The sequence below is a fragment of the Ictalurus furcatus genome, chromosome 19, assembly GCF_023375685.1.
Source record: "Ictalurus furcatus strain D&B chromosome 19, Billie_1.0, whole genome shotgun sequence".
NCBI lineage: Eukaryota > Metazoa > Chordata > Actinopteri > Siluriformes > Ictaluridae > Ictalurus > Ictalurus furcatus.
The window spans coordinates 11,189,070-11,207,332 of NC_071273.1; the positions used below are offsets into that span (position 1 = coordinate 11,189,070).

At 38.0% G+C, this 18,263-nt stretch overlaps 1 protein-coding gene across 1 annotated transcript; it reads right to left on the reverse strand.

Annotated features, from left to right (window-relative positions):
- Window positions 1-1,750: 1,750 nt before the first annotated feature.
- slc6a1l (solute carrier family 6 member 1, like) lies at window positions 1,751-15,504 on the reverse strand. Its single transcript, XM_053650091.1, has 14 exons — window positions 15,094-15,504; window positions 12,991-13,122; window positions 11,546-11,646; window positions 9,781-9,890; window positions 8,631-8,763; window positions 8,122-8,256; window positions 5,027-5,130; window positions 4,814-4,938; window positions 4,014-4,126; window positions 3,733-3,864; window positions 3,452-3,554; window positions 2,506-2,606; window positions 2,154-2,321; window positions 1,751-2,048 (listed from the first exon to the last, which is right to left on the reverse strand). Exons 1-14 carry the CDS (start codon window positions 15,329-15,331, stop codon window positions 1,938-1,940), a joined length of 1,806 nt encoding a protein of 601 aa, XP_053506066.1. The 5' UTR covers window positions 15,332-15,504; the 3' UTR covers window positions 1,751-1,937.
- Window positions 15,505-18,263: the final 2,759 nt, after the last annotated feature.

Here is an 18,263-nt window from a genome sequence, read left to right on the forward strand (position 1 = left end):
GCTCTGACATAAGAACCATGTTTTCCTATTTGCTTTGACCCATTTTTTTCTCTGTCTGTGTGTTATCTACATGCTATTGAAATTAAAATTTCTCTATAGACACTTGAAGCTGAGGAGTGCCTTTTTTTGGTTGAACATTTTATAAAAGCAAGAGTGTTGACATTTTACACACTAATCCTGATTAGTTTGATTATCTATAGATTATGTAATGAATTCTGACACTGTAAGTGTAACTAATCTCGACCCAATATATTGTGCTCTGTGTTTAAACAGTGATTTAATACTTCAAAACCCTACAAAATCCTGCCAAGTATGATCAAATCTTTTGTATTATGATCAAATCATTGCATTTCTGACTCTGTGGTACACTTTAACAACAACTGACCATGAAATGTATGCATTCATTTAGTGATTACTTAAATCATTTTGAGTCTGTACCATGACTATTGCATTTCATTGTGCTGTTCATCTGATCTTTTCACTGGGGGTGCTGCTACCTAGTGGACAACCAGCCAATATAGATGTAATCAAACTTTTTCTAAAGACAAATAATATCATGAGGGAATTGTATCCTATAGGACAGTGCTTCTCAAACCTGTCCTGGAGAACCCCCAGCACTGCACATTTTGTATCTCTCCTACATTTAACACACCTCATTCAACTCATCAGCTCATTAGTACAGACTGCAAGACCTGGATTGGGTGTGTCAGATAAGCGAGACACACAAAATGTGCAGTGCTGGGGGTCCTTCAGAACAGGTTTGAGAACCCTTGCTATAGGACATCCTAGACTAATCCTATTAAATTGAATTAGAGCTGCTTTTGTAAAATATTGAGATATATAGATTTAGAATTTTCAATTAAACTAAACAGTGGTTGCACAGCATGTTGCTTTGATGCCTCACAGCTCCTGAGTCCTCAGTTCAGTCTTGAGCTCGGTTGTGTGGAGTTTGAAGGCATGTTGTGTGTTTCCTCCTGGTTCTCCAGTTTCACAATCCCTTCCAAAACATGTAGCTAGGTGAAATGAGTACTCCTGAACGAATGTGTGCGTGTGCGTGTGTGTGTGTGTGTGTGTGTGTGTGTGTGTGTGCATGGTGCAATGAGCAAAGTATCACACTCAGGGTTTACTCCTGCCTCATGCCCATTGTTCTCGAGATAGGTGACGCTGACCAGAATAAACTAATAGACAAAGATAAATGAACCCCCCCCCCTTTTTTTAACTACAATTTTAGAATAATTACAGTATATGTAAGTGGTGCCTGTTAAACTGAAATACACGCCTGTTAAAACAGGCTCATCTTAAATATGCATGCATACAAAATAAAGAACCTTCTCATTTCTAAGAGAAAATGTATTGTATAGTGTTTTATTGTGCAAACCATTTGTAAGGACAGACTATACATACTTTAAATGCATAAAGTACTTTAAATAAATATACATACTTTAAATTAAACTGTATTCTGTATAATACTATAAATACTGTCAAATAAACATTTAGACAATACAGCTATGAAATATATCTTTATATAGTTTTCTACTGACAACTTCAGTATATGTACAAGCTTTAACTGGAATCTTAACTTTTTCCAATGTACAACATTTCTAACAGGATGAATTTTTGTGTATATATGCATACTGTATGTGTGTCTGTCCAAGTGTATGTATTTATCTACAGATATTACTTTTTCTCAAAATGTATACATAATTCATATATTTTTTTAAAAAACTAAATGATTTGCCTGCTTCTTTAGCGTACTCATACTATATACAGTACTTTCTGAAGATGGATGTCATACAACTGCATATTGAAAAAGGCATTAACGTGTAGTTTTAGTTTCTTATATTCATTTACTGATTGAGCTAAACAGAAAGAACAAATATCGGTGCTACGCCTTAGCCAGGGTGCTTTTCTGTAGTGCCTTCTGTTTTCAGGTGACATCAGACAGAAGCTTCACCCATTATTCCTGCTTGGTAATGTTGCCGTGTTAAATGGTTGTTCTCTTTTGGCTTGGCTTCTTCTTCACTGGGCTTTGTCATTTTGTGCCAGCGCTGTAGAGGACAGACAGCATTTCTGAGTGCTTAGCACTAGCATGTCAACACCTTGTACAAATACATTAATCTTATAAGGTCGAGCAGATGATAAAGCAGCCTTGCCTGATGGATGCTTCCCTTGACGTTGAAGAACATGTAAATGATGTATCCAGGAATGAGCAGCATAGAGGAGAGAGCCATGAGCCAGCCGATGCCTTGTCCCCAGCCTGGGAACACATACTTGCCCATGGTCAGAGGGGTCATCTCTATTGCACTGAAGGTGAAAACCCCCTACACACAAACAAAACATACTCAATCATCATTTTTCTTCAGTAATATACAATTCTCAGTCCATGGTGGGATCAAACTGAATAATAATTGTTTTGAGAAAATGTATATGAAGGTGTATAAATAATGTGAAATGATCCATATTTGATTTATCTCCACTATAAACCAGTATGTTTGATTTTCATACCAAACAGATTGATGGGGTGAAGTAGAGCCAACAGAGTTTCCACCAGCCACATGGACGATAGCCAATCATCTCCTCAATGTTTTTATAGAACCTCTCTGCTCCTTCAGTCGAAGAGAGAGACATCAGAAGGCAGAAATTATGTCATCTTATAGTTAGTGTTACATTGTATTTTTAGGTCCAAAACTACCTTTTTCTGTTGTGGTAGTGCTGTTCAAATTTTAATGTTTTTTTTTATTAAATATCTTTAAACGTAATGTCAAAATTTTTCGATTTGAGCAGCTCATTACAACATTAATGATGATCGTCCATATGGTTACCATCTTGCTGCTGCACATAATAAACATATTTCCCAGAATAGCTGGTATAAAATCTCTAAAAACGTTACATGTGAGCACAGAAACCTGTGGGATGTTTCGGCACTTTTAATTGTCCACACGTACGTACTGTAAGCATAGGCAAGTATGCTGCTGTATGTTTTTTTTTTTCAGCTTACTCTTTTGCATAGAGTGTGCAATTTCTCCAGTGCTCTAAATTTGATGCCTCTGGTATTTACTAGTTAAACATATGCTCCCACATTTTTGACCTAATGTTCAGCCACCATGTCTGTAGTGCATGGACGATTTACATGGACAAGAATTAGAACATGCATCCCAGTGCTGAAAAATAATCGAAAAGCCATTTACTTATAGTGCTAATAAATTGTAGTATAGAATAGTATTACTACAACCATTATACTATAAATTAAGAGCTTAGGAGGGGACAAACAACCAAAGGCATTTAATTAAAATACAAAAATCTAATTTGCATGAAAAAAGTTCTTAATGTATTAATTTATTTCACAACTGACCTTACACCTCCATTGTAAGTGAGTTTACACTAGATAAAATATGGATTTAAAAACACTAGAGTGTTCCGTTAATGTTCTTAAACATGATGAGAGATATACCATAAAACCAGGCTATGGCAACTGTCTCAAAGAAGACGAGGAAGAGTAGAGACATCCCACTGGCTGAGTAGTAGTCAAACAGCTTGAACACATACAGGCCACCCTGAAAGAGAACATGAACCCAGACACACATAATGTATGTACACATCCTAAAGTTATGATCCTTTGTGACCTACCATTTAATTGATGAACGTTAAACAGCAGAGATTTCGGGGAATTCAACCTAGGTAAGTATAATTGATTTTAACATAACCACAAACAATACAAATTCTGTGCTTTACCTGTGTGACGTTGGACAAGCCAATGATGAATGATATAATGCAGACCAAGAGGATGAATAATTTCTTCCTTCTCCTTAAGATGGTGGGATATTCATCTACCAAAGCTGTGATGAAACCTTCCACAGTACAAAACTATGGAGAAATATTAGACCATTAATATTCTGCTTTGAGTGCATATAATGTGCACAGTCTAAATTATTAATGGTGGTGTATACTGAGATTTTATAAGTCATTTAGTATATCTAAACAGCTTTTCAAATAATAAAAACTGTGTATTTCACCTGACTGTCTAGTCCAAGCATCAAAAGCATGGAGAAGAAGAGAATGGCCCACATAGAGGACATGGGAAGCTGAGTCACAGCCTGAGGATACGCCAGAAATGCCAAACCTGGACCTGAATGTTTACAATCATGCTGTCAAATCAGACTGAACTTTTTCCAATGTGATGTATATAGCTATATACTAGATGTTGCATTAACCCAGGCCATCTTTTTCATTTTATGCAAGACAACTGTAAAGTATCCACTGTCCTGGTTATTGTATAATTGTAGAATATACAACCCCAATTCCAAAAAAGTTGGGGACACTGGAAAAGTAAGTGTCACTAAAAAGAAACAGCTGGAGGTTAATTGGCAACAGGGAAATAACGTGATTGGGTATAAAAAGAGTATCTTAGAGAGGCAGAGTCTTTCAGAAGTAAAGATGAGCAGAGGTTCAACAAACTGCATCGACAATTTGTAGAACAATTGTAGAACAATTTCAGAATAATGTTCCTCAATGTGAAATTGCAAAGACTATGAATATCTCATCTACAGTACATAATACCATCAAATGATTCATAGATTCTGGAGAAATCTTTGTGTGCAAGGGACAAGGATGAAAGTCAATATTGCATGCCCGTGATCTTCGGGCCCTCAAAAACAGGCATGATTCTTTAATAGAAATCACTGCATGGGCTCAGAAAATAAATGCATAATTTTGGCATTCTGTACACATCATACCGTTTAATTTAATTATTTGTTTTATTTTATTTTAGTATAGTGCTGTGTCAAAAAAATAAAAGGTGTATACATCCTCCTACCTGATGCAGCCAATTCCTGCACTGGTTTTTTGGTGATGTAGGCCATGAATCCTACAATGGAGAAGATGACAAAGCCAGCAAACATGCTGGTGAAGGAGTTTATGCAGCACACAATGATGGCATCTCTGCAACATGGAGAAGATTACATAGATATGCAAGTTAATGGTGCTCTAATTGAAATCTACACCACTGTGCAAAGCTTTTGAGTCCTACCTGTAGACATTGTTATTGAAGTTATTGTAGCTGCCCAGAGCAATCAGAGAACCCAAACCCAGACCATAAGAGAAGAAGATCTGAGTGGCAGCATCCAGCCACACCTAAAGAATACAGGGAGGAAATATCCATTTGAGTCCAATATGTTAATTTCCACTATCCACTAAGTCCACTATGAAAAAATACTACATTGTATTTAAAGCTTCCTTTCTGACTCCACTGAAAGACAACAACATTCAATTCAATTCAGTTTTATTTGTATAGCGCTTTTAACAATTCACATTGTCCCAAAGCAGCTTTACAGAAATATATAAATTCAGGATATAGATTTTAAATGTATGAATTTATCCATACTGAGCACGCCAGAGGCAACTGTAGCAAGGAAAAACTCCCTCAGACGATATGAGGACGAAACCTTGAGAGGAACCAGACTCAAAAGGGAACCCGTCCTTGTGTAAATAAGAAAATTCATTACAGTTATTAATTTTTATTATCCACTGTTCACTGATGAAGACTTGAGTGCAAAACTGTTTGTGCCAATTGCAATCCTAGCCATCATAGCATAACTGTTCATATGAATGGAGGTCCAAATCCATCTTATGCTTTTTCAGTGGTGCCATCCCCACATGCTTGTTCTTTAAAAGTAAATATAAAAACAAAGAATGTGCTCACTCACTTTATGAAAGATAAGTTTCGTCTCATCTCCTGATATAAATGTCAGTCACAGCATTTAACAAGCAGCCTCATTATTATATCAGCTCAGAAGTAATTGTTGATTTATTCATTAAGTTTTGTTCTCTTGGCTAAATTTCACATTTCTTTGATGGACATTCAAATATTGTAACTTTGTCTGCCACCATCTATATAGAGTAAGAGGAAACGAATGTGCATCACAGATAATTTGACAGCTGGTATTTTGTAACAAACACCTTGATCAAAGCATGACATTCACGGTGTGAAAGAAGCACACTTAGCTAGCAAGCTATCTATTAAATCATTAAAATGTTCTTAGAGCTGAACTCCTACCTAAAGTAAACTTTTCAGAAAGCCAGGCAGGTTTAGAAACATAACAAAAACAGATCAACATCATTTTGGGGAAACACATTTGTTTTCTTAAAGTAGATATGTGGATATGTAAATACACAGTATTCTAGGTAGAAAACCCCAATTTTGCTCAAAAGTTCCCAGACTGCTTCTTATTTTGATAAACAATAAAATTGTACTATTTCTCAGACATTTAATAATTATCACAAAAGAAATCAGAAACAGTGGGATGGAACACATACTCTAGGGCGATACTATATCAGGTGTTAGTTGTTAAGAGTTAGCAGCAGTTAACCCTGTTAGAAGTGTATATCTTATTGTTTGCAGTGTTCAGATATACAGTGCTGTAAAAAAGTATTTGCCCCATCCTGCTTTCTTCTGTTTTTGTAGGTCTCATACTAAATAGTTTTAGACCTTCAAACAAAATACAACATAAAAAAAGGCAACCTGAGTAAACACACAACAAAGTTTTGATTATTTATTTTATTGAAGCAAAAAAAAACCACCCATGTGAAAAACTAATTGCCCCCTTAAAACCTGGTTCTGCCACCTTTAGCAGGAATAACTGCAACCAAATGCTTCCAATAACTGGAGATCAGTCTTGCACTTACTCCTAGGACTAGGACTTACTCCTGTGCTTTGGATCATTGTCTTTCTGCATAATCCAGTTGTGCTTGAGTTTCAATTTACGGACTGAAAACCAAACATTCTCCTTTAGGATTTTCTGGTAGAGAGCAGAATTCATGTTTCCGTCAATTATTGCAAGCTGCCCAGGCCCTGAAGCAGCAAAGCATCCCCACACCATCACACCTCCTCCACCATGCTTGACAGTAGATATGATGATCTTTTTGTGGAATTTGGTGTTTGGTTTACGCCATATGTAACGGGACCCCTGTCATCCAAACAGTTCCACTTTCCACTCATCAATCCACAGAACGTTCTCCCAAAAGGTTTGAGGATCACCGAGGTGTGTTTTGGCAATATTCAGATGAGCCACAGTGTCTCACAGTCTTCCCAGTGACTTTCTGAACAGTGCAGTGCAGTGCAGTCATGAACAGTGACCTTTATTGATGCAAGAGAGGCCTGTAGTTCCTTTGATGTTGTCCTTGGCTCTTTTGTGACTTGCTGGATGAGTAGTTGTTGTGCTCTTGGAGGAATTTTTGAAGCTCTGGGAAGGTTCACTACTGTGATTTTTTTTTTTTCTATTTGGAGATAATGACTCTCACTCTGGTTCTTTGGAGTCCCAGAGCCTTTGAAATAGCTTTGTACCCCTTCCCAGACTGATGTATTTCAATCACCTTCTTCCTCATCATTTCTGGAATTTCTTTCAACTTTGGCATAGTGTATTACTGTGTAAGATCTTTTAACCAACTTCATGCTGTTGAAAAAGTTCTATTTAAGTGTTGATTTGATTGAACAGGGTTTGCAGTAATCAGGTCTGGTTGTGTCTAGTCCAGCTGAACCCCATTATGAATGCAGTTACATAGATTTGGGGAATTAGTAACTACCGGGGGCAAATAAATTTTCACACAGGCCCAGTTGGTATTGGATAACTTTTTTGCTTCAATAAATAACATTATCATTTAAAAAACTGTATTTTGTGTTTACTCAGGTTGCCTTTGTTTTATCTTAGATTTTCTTTTAATTTCTGAATTTAATAGGAGATATACACAAAAACATAAGAAATCATACTTTTTCACAGCACTGTATTGTTCAGATACATTCTCCATGTGTCTATGTGGCTTTCATGCACCTTGCAAAAACATGCAGCTAGGTGAATTAGCTACTCTAAATTGCTCCGAGGCATTAATGAGTGTGTGAGAGTGTGAGACATGGTATATGACTACTGCACCCATTTGCTAAGTAATTCTTTTCATAGTGTAGTATATTTTCAGCATATAGTGGTGCAAAGTCTCTATTCTCCTTTAATCCATTTATTTCACATACAATTATTTTCCCTTTTTGTACAAACTGTAATGTTGCACAGCCCTCCACATTAAGGCAAACATTACCCAAGTGAACAAACAAGCCTGGCTGCAGTTGAACACTACCTCAGATCTCTGGAGCTTGTTAAAGTCGGGGGTGATGTAGAAGAGAATGCCATCTTTAGCCCCCGGGAGAGTGATGCCTCGGAAAAACAGGATGAATAGCATGAAGTATGGATAAGTGGCAGAGAAATAGACCACCTGAAGAGAAAGAAACACTATAATTTAGATGTTCAGACAGCTATTCATTCACTGGAATTTATATCCAGTAGTGCAGAAATCTGGTTTAAATTGTAAGTTAATGAAATTGTGTTTAGTTGCCCATGTCCATCAATGTTTTGGGCCACTAGAGAGTGCACATATGCTGGTTGCATCAAAATCCTAATTATCCTCTGGCAATAAGGATAAACTGAATGTCCTTGCTGTGCTTAAATGCCTCTGAACAGTATTTATAAGGAGTTGTAAAAGCTGCTGTTCATCTAAATGATGGGAATGAACAATGTACTGTGGAATGAACAGGAAATAGACATTGTGAGAATCTAGATGGAGAATATTGTAAATTCTGCCAGCCACACCTTTCCAGTCCATTCCACCCCTTTCCAGATAGAGAAGTAGACGAGTACCCAGGCCAGAGCAAGAGTCCCTGCCAGCGGCCAGCGCAATTCACCTGGCTCCTCCAGGCCACAGCTCAGCTGGTGCATGTTCCTCCTGTAAGGATACACAAAGGATATATTTTGCTGATCTGACTTGCAACTTTGTGGTGACACAAAGTGTACCATTAGACATGCTGTTACTGTTATTTATGGAAGTGTTACACTAATAATGCTGATTAAAGGACATTTTGGTATCCAACAAAAATTAAAAAATCAAAAAATGTCATTGAGATGTTGTGTAGGTGGGGGCATGCTCAAGCACCAGTTTGTGAATAGATGGTGAAAACATGTGAAAACTCTGAAAAGTGAAACAAAAATAAAGAAAGTCTTTGAGTTGGTTCAAGCCTGTCTCTGACTTCCTCCTTTCTGCCCAAACGTAGGGAAAATATTACAGATATATATATATATATATATATATATATATATATATATATATATATATATATATATATATATATATTTGTGTGTGTGTGTGTGTGTGTGTGTGTTTGTGTGTGTGTGTGTTTTAATATATATATATATATATATATATATATATATATATATATATATATATATATATATATATATATATTAAAACACACACACACACACACACACACACACAAATGCAGCACAAAACAATGGCAATTTGTGAAAATTAAGCTCAATCTTACATTCACAAGCTTCAGAGTTCAGATTTTAATGGAAGAAACTCTGACATGACCATCTGTCAGCCAAAAGAGGTCACTCTGGGGTGAGGCTTTAGCAATTCACTTTGATGTTAAACAAGATGGAGGAGAAATTGAACACAATCATTGGTGCACATCTGAGGCACAACAATTCAGTTCTCAAAATATATAACCCTTGTCTTGACACACTCTGTGTGCTCAAATCTAACTGGTTAGTACAGACAAAATACATACATTTTACATTATGATGCATATTAGGAGGCTAACCTGATAATGCTAGTCATGATGACATGCTAAATGTTGTCTTGCTAAATCAGCTAATATTATTTGTCTATGATTCTATCCTTAGCTATGCTCTGCAATTTTGTATTTGCTTAAAAGGCTGATCAAGTTTCACTTACTCCCAAAATTCAGTTACAGCGCTGGTCAGGTTGGTGGTGTCAGGCAGGCTGTAGTTGGAGAAACAGTGATCGGTGTTCCAGGGGTTATCGCAACTCTGCCAAGGTAACTCCTGTCAAGATAGGGAAAGGGGGATGGTAAGATGGTAAGATGGATGGATGGATGGATTGATGTCTGAATTGATGGATGGGCAAACGGACAAACCTGGTTAGCCAGATTAGTGGTTCTCAATTCCAGCTTTGTTGACATGTACAGTATATTTTGTTCATTGTTGGGGGGGGGGGGGGGTAGTGTGTGGCAGGGGTCAATATTAAAAGTAACAGTTAGTATGTGGTTTCCTCCAGCTGCTTTAAGTACTACAGTGCATCTCATCCTCATGGACTGCACCAGATTTATCAGTTAAATGGTGCACTTATATAGCGCTTTTATACAAAACGCTTTACACTGTGACTCACTCACACACCAATCTTAGCAGAGCTGCCATGCAAGGTGCTAACTTGCCATCGGGAGCAACTTGGGGTTCAGTGTCTTGCCCAAGGACACTTCGGCATGTGGAGTCATGTGGACCAGGAATCGAACCGCCAATCCTACAATTAGTGGATAACCCACTCTACCAATTGAGCCACAGCCGCCCGGTTCTTGCTGTGAGATGTTACTCCACTCTTCCACCAAGGCATTTGCAAGTTCTCCATCACATCTGGTGGGGACACACGGTTACATGTAATTTTCCACTGCAAGGAAAATCAGCTGTCCTTCCTGTCTCCCTGTAGCACTGTCTTAGGCATCTTACATTACAGACATTGCACTTTATTGCTCGGGTCACATCTGCAGTCCTCATGCCTCCCTGCAGCAGGCCTATGACATGTTCACGCAGGTGAGCAGGAACCCTAGGCATCTTTCTTCTGGTGTTTTTCAGAGTCAGTAGAAAGGTCTCTTTAGTGTCCTCAGTTATTGTAACTGTGAGCATAATTGCTTACCACCTGTAAACTGTTTGTGTCTTAAGGACTATTCCACAGGTGCATGTGCAATAATGTTTATGTTTCATTGAACAAGCATGAAAAGCATCGTTTAAGCCCTTTACAATAAAGATCAAGATGTCAAAAGATTTTTTTTTTAAACTAACAAAAAAAAAAAAAAACAGCGAAGCCCCTGTCAGATATAAAATATGGGGGGTTAAGCTTTGTAAAAGTTTGCCTCTGTGTTCTACAGTGAAAAGAGAACATTTCTATTACCATGGCACAGATAGCTGGCATGGAAAATATCGCTCTGCTCAAAAAAGAAAAGAAAAAACCCAGATGATTATTATTTCTGTAGTGGCGTTGAAAGTGCACTGTAGAGCAGAGATGGGTTCACAAAAAGCAAGGATGACGGACTCAGGAGAGATGGTGAGAGACCCAGCAAGGGATGGAGCACCAAGGATGTAACAATGGAAGCTGGACCCGGAGAAATAACCTCTTACAGAATAGATAGGGACATTGTGCTTGGCAAAGCAACTGAAAGAACACTTTTTGAATCTCAATACCACTAAGGTCTTATAAGTCATCTACTAAACTGTGCAGCTGTGAGTTATGAAATACAATATAGGCTCATTTATATCAGAATGAATGAATAAATGAATGAATGTCGTGATTAACAGGGGAATTTGTTTTGAAATGCATTTAGGCAATTAGCAATTAAATTATGCAATCATGAATGATTTGATGAATAATAATGAAGCAGCCGTGAATTAATAGACTGGTACAGATCCAACAGAGAGGAAGTACATACTGATCTGAAGGAGTTGAACAGGTAATAGAGGGCCCAGGCAATAATGACAATGTAGTATATGTTGAGCCAGAAGGACAAAACTGCAGCAGCCATACCTACACCTGAGAAAGTGAAGAAAGAGAAAAATAGAAAAAATAATGGGACAGGTACAGAAAGATAGAAGAAGCTAGGTTTGCATATCAACTATTCAACTGAATAGCACAAGGGATTTTAACAACAGACATTGTCACAAAAGCAGCTTTATAAAAAAATTCTCTAGCTTTCGATCCCTAATGAGAATGCCAGAGACAAAAGTGGTAAGGAAAAACTCCCTGAGGCGACATGAAAAAGAAACCTTGAGAAGAATGAGAAGAACCCATCCATTTATGGGTGACACTGAATAGTGGGATTATAAAGCATTACTCTTCTATATCTGTATCCTTAAAAGTCAGATGTTCAGCATGAGCATATTGTGAATAAGAATCCTGGAAGGAGCAAAGAACAGTCTTTATGATTATAGCAGTTACAATTAGGTACAAATCTACAGTATCCAAGTGAGATTATCCATTGAATCAACTAGAAAGGTATTGTCATTCATGTCGTGTCCTCACAACGCACAGCTCTCTGAATCACCAGTCTGCTTACTACAGTAGGGCATCTGTTGTTTATTAAGAATAAGGCAGGAGTAGTCAAGAGTGTCTCAGTGAGAGGGCAGAAGTAGCCAAGAGCATCAGCTGGACAAGGCCAGGCATTCTCAAACCTTTTATACATGCAAGATATAAAATAACTCTCCAGAGCTGACAGACCACACTAGTGTGTTGCTCTTGTATTATCAGACAATGTAGCATTAAATAATAATAAATAAGACACACTTATTTTGTTGATCCATTTTGTAGGTATATTGTTAGAAGCAATTTTTTATGCACAACACATCTTAGTCATCATCTAGCCATTTTTCAGTGTCTGTTTATGACCACTTAGTTTGTTTACCAACTGATTTCAACCTATGAGTGACATTAAGTTGTTGTGTACACTTGTATCAGCACTATACACATTCTCATAGGAAATAAGGAAAATTAAGAAAATAAAGAGCGCTTTCAGTTGGTTCAAGCCTGTCTCCGACTGCCCAAAGGGAAGAAAAATCCTTCCACTTTGCAGCCATTTTGGCAACACGTCATACAAGAGCAAGCTCATATTTACTTAGCTATTAAAATCTGACAAATATGACATGAATAATGTGTGGTCTTTGGTCCAATTGACATGATTTTTGTTTTTCTGGTTATTCAGACTACTTAACATGCAAGTTTCTCCATAACTAAGGGACCATCCAACAAGATGATTGATTCTCTCTATTGAGGGGCTAGACTGTTCCAACACAGATGGCATGTGTGTGTGTGTGTGTGTGTGTGTGTGTGTGTGTGTTTTACTTTTCTGTGCATGCCTGATTGTGCATGTACATTTCATACCTTTCATCATGGGTATGAGTTTCCAGACCCCTAGTCCTCCCACTGATGTGTACTGTCCTAGTGCAGTCTCGAGCAGAAATAGAGGAATCCCAGCAAACACCAGTGTAGTGAAGTAAGGAATAAGAAATGCTCCTGGAATAAATAACATCAAGCCCTCAGACAATTATATTAATTATACAATAATTTTGTTATACCCAATCTAATTAACTCTTAACTCTAACTACATTCACTCTATTAGAGGACTTTGTTTTGAGTATATTTCTTTGTCCTTGTGTACTTAAAATATATCAACTATTAATCATCACCCAATTAGCTTCTTTTATTTGTACCATTGTTTACTGTTCATTGTTCATCGGCCACTTGACAATCTAAATGGGGGCACCATTTTTGTACATCTCTGTGGTCCTATTAAATGGTAAGAATGGTCAAAAATCAATTAATAGCAAGTCCTTGAACTTAATCATTGAAGTGCGCTTTTCATGAATCCTCAAAGAAAAGTGAATCCTGCTGTGAGCTTCTATTTCTGTTGGGCTATTTATTCAACTGGTGAGTCACGGATTTGGAGCTCAAAAGAAATCAATGTGTGAGTGCAGTTATTTAGAGGACACGTCAGCAGGCACATGGCATCAAGCCTAATGAAGTAGGGAATTGTAGGACACTAACATTATCTTATCTATAAATAAGCCATTTCCTCACCTGAATGTCTGACCATGAGCAGCCACAATTACTTTAGGTGGAATATAGTTTACTGCTGAGTGGGGACCAAAATTGCAATATTAATAAAATGACTGGTTAGTGGACTTTCTAAATTCATGTAAAATTTGATTCAGTGAGAAAGGCCTGGGTACAAGCTTAGTTGGTATAAATGGGCTAACACACCCACCCCACCCCTGTTATATAATTTGCTTTTAACAAATGTCAGATTAATTATTTTGGATTTGTGTGGAACCAACCACAACAGTACCACAAATAGTCATAAGAAAATACACAGAATGGTATGAAGAAGAGATGCTGGGGCTGATTTGTTCTTAGTGCAGACTGAAGATTCATGCACTATTTCAGTGATAGTCGTGTCAGGTGATTACAGAGTCAAAAGGACAGAAAACAGAACCATAAGTTTAGTGTTTTAAAGTTTGAACAAAAGGGTTAGAACTAAAGATGCACCGATGTATCGGGCGATAAAGCTATTTTTCACACCATCGGCTGATAGTTTAAAAACATCCGATGATCAGGGCCGATTATATCCTGTCAATCAAAAGAGGGGGGGAAAACAAATCTATTTCATGCTGTGTGTAAAGATGAAGTCTCTTGTGTGGAATAATGACAAAACTGCAGTTTGTAATCTCTGTAATCTCTGCACTGCTAAAATTTTACACCGGACACTACAGCAGTGAAGCGGGAGTTTCGGCGTCGAGTCTACTTTATTATTATTTTTGCTGTGCTGCTCGAGCTGAATTAAAGGGCCAGTACACTGTTGAAATTTTTAATGAAGATGAGTTGACAACAATGTATATATTGCACAGAAAAATATATTTGTACAGTAGTATATTTCATATCCAGTTAATGTTAATATATAGAAATGTTTACATTATATATTACCAGTTTGACGTTAAGTGATGGAGTAGAAATGCTTTTGTTTGTGGTGAGTGAATGTGAGACTAACAGGAGGTTTTTTAGAATTCGGCCAATGTTAATATGAATTAATAACATTCAATAAGTGAAGAAATATTACTTTAATCTTCAGAATTTAGTTCATGTGTTAATGTTAATGTGAGTTATGTGTTTTCTGTTTGTGAGACCAGTTACTGTGAAACAATTTGTTGAAATGGAGAGAATAAAGTTTTTATTTGCATTTCTTTCAGAATTGTGGAATTACTTATTATTCATTTAAAAGAAGGTATAAAAGGCAGAACTATCGTTATCGGCCAATATCACTCTGAATAATCGGTTATCGGTATCGGCTGAGAAATTTAGTATCGGTGCATCTCTAGTTACAACTTTTCCTTTTCAGAGAAAACACAGCATGAACCAACTTTATTATTTAACCAAACACTTGAAATGAGCCAAATTAAGCCAAAATATTTATGTCCTGTTGTTTCTTACCGCCTCCATTTTTCCCACAGAGATATGGGAATCTCCAGACATTTCCCAGGCCAATGGCATATCCTATGCAGGACAGCAGGAAGTCAAACTTGCCCTTCCAGGTGCCTCGATCAGGAAGGGTCTGCTTGCTCTCATCCAGAGCAAAAGTCAGGCTGTGGTTGATCTCCTCAAACAAAACAGCCTGCTTGAGCTCTGATGGTGAATTAAGCTGTACGGTGCTATCCCCTGTTTTTCCCATGGCAGGATCACGGATGTTCCACAGTCCACCTAAGGACTGAACTAGTGTACAGAATACTGGGCCGTATTAATGTCCAATACGTGATGTGATTGTTCCACAAGCTGTGCAGATCTTCAGTAGTGGACATCAGTCAGATCATTCAGCTAAACAACAGAAAGATGGAAAGCATTTGTCCTGGTTCTGCTGCCAAGGTAAAGGCCTAAGTTTATATATATAACTTCAAGTCATTAAATCGCTCAAGGATGTATAAATTCCATTAAAATTGTTATTCTATACTACCTCATAGTTGTAGTATTTACTCCAGTATTTCCCACAATTAAAGTAACAATTGATAGTCACTGACAGCGGTATTTCCTACAATTAAAGGCACACACAAGCTGCTTTGCTCCACACTACTGTGAAGTTTTCACTAAAGATAAATTAAAGGGAATATCTTTTATATATGTACTTTATGTCCCTCACTAATAAATCCACCTAAAGTTTTTCTACAATGTTCTGACAAACGTGACAAATACAGTCAAATTATGAGAGCAAAGATGCATTTTGGTTTTGTTTATTCTCAGTGACTGTTACCAGGTACATCAGTTCCTTTTGCAAAAATGTGATGATGAATGTGATCATGCATGCCCAAGTAAATATACTCCCAAACTGAATGTGGCTGTGTTTTGCTTCACAGTGGCTGTGAAGCAAATGCTGTGTTCTGGAATTTGTGTGACCCTGTGTTTCAGGGTCAAGTAGGTATGTTTAAGCAGGTTGTGTTTAAGCGGTGAATTGTCTTAAAGTCAGTGTCATAAAGTACTCGACCGGATGAAGAAAGGAAAAGTTACTGTACCTGCGAGATGTGAGATGTGTCTCAGCTAAATAAAAGAGCAAAAAGCCAATAGATGACTCCCAAGTGAGACCTAGTACCCAGCTGCCCATTACAGGGTCAAAAGAAACTCTCCTAGTATTTCAGTCAAGGCAAATTTCCCCCTGTGTCACTTCAGTTTCAGCAGCCTCTGTAGTCTGGCAAACCCGTGGTTGATATTGAGCCACTGATAATAAGCTTCGACTTGTTCTCTGATATGTGTATTGCTTCTCCACAGAGCCCGGGGCTATCACAGAGGAGTCAATCCCCTAATTCCAATACAAAGTGTGTATGGGTGTTTCACGTATAGGATGTATCAGGGCATGCTTGTGTGTGGGTTAGCTCCCGCCAGCCCAGTTGCCATGGGGTAAACCCTTAGAAGAAGCCTATATGCAAAGGAATGAAAGAACTTGTTGAGTTTTAAAAATGCACACTGCATGAGGTCGGGGAAACATAAAAGACATGATTTCATTAATTAAGAATGGGAATTTATTATGATTGAGCACCATAATGCTCAATTATATCATGCAGAATCATACCGCTTCACCACTCATGAGGCTGTGGATTTTTTAAAAAAAATTTTTATGTACAGTATCTTCTGTGAGAGATGCAGAGGAAGCATTCTCTGGACCTTCTTTCATAAAGGTTGTTTAACTTCATTTTAGGCACTAGGTCTGAGGCACAACCAAATATCTGTAACAAAAACAGGGTTAAAAGGTAGCTAACTAATTATATCTAGCTAATTAATTACATTCATCAATCATTCATCCATTCATCTTCAGTAACTGCTTTATCCTGATCAGTATTGCAGTGGATCCAGAGCCTATCCCATGAACACTAGCCATGAGGATGGAATACACCCTGGATGAGACACCAGTCCATCACAAAGCACTATGCGCGCACACACACACACACACGCACACACACACACACACACTTAAGGCAAATGTAGCCTAGCAAATTCATCAATTTTTTAGGAGGTGTGAGAAAACTGGAGAACCCAGAGGAAGCTCACATGAACGCACTCAGAAAACTAACTCTGCCCAGACATAAACTCAAGCTCTGAGGCACCAGTGCTACCTTCTGCACCACCGCCACTAGAGCAAGCTGTGGTTCCCACCTGTTTTAAGTCAGCCATAATTGTCCCAATTCCCAAGAAAACAGCAGTGAACAGTCTGAATGATTATCGTCCAGTTGAAATTAACCCCATCATAATGAAGTGTTTTGAGAGGCTGATTCTCACTCATATTAAGGCTGTCATCCCTGCTGATCTGGACCAACATCAGTTCGCATATTGGACTAACAGATCAACAGACGACACAGTCATAACAGCTCTTCACACAACCCTCACACATCTGGATCAGTCAAATGCATATGTGAGGATGTTGGTTATTGATTTTAGTTCAGCCTTTAATACCACCATTCCTCACAAACTTATCCAAAAATTTATCCACCTGGGCTTGGACAGTTCACTGAGCTTATGGATACTGGACTTCTTAAGTACCTGACAGAATGGGAGGCTGCACTTCTTCAATTTTGATCCTGAATACGGGAGTACCGCAGGGATGTGTCTTCAGCCCTCTCCTTTACACAGTCTTCACATATGACTGCTCTCCCATTCACCCCTCCAACACCATTGTTAAATTTGCAGACGATACTAGCATAGTAGGACTGAATGCATAACGACAAAACAGCCTACATGGAGGAGGTTCAACATCTGGTGGAGTGGAGTACTTATAGTAATCTGGACCTTAACATCACAAAAACTAAAGAGATGGTAATAGACTTTAGAAGATCCAGACACACTGATCATATTGTTCTCAGTGTATTAGGAGAGGAGGTGGAGAGAGTGGAGAGTTTCAAGTTCCTGGAAGTTTATATCTCAGCAGACTTTACATGGTCAGTTAACATCTTTCACCAGGTGAAGAAGGCCCAGCAAAGACTCTACTTCCTTAGGAAGTTAAAGCAGTCCCACCTTCCACAACAGCTGCTGATTAGTTTCTACCATGCCACCATTGAGAGCCTATTGACCTACTGTTGTACTGTGTGGTATGACAGCTGCACTGCAGAAAACAGAAGTGTGAT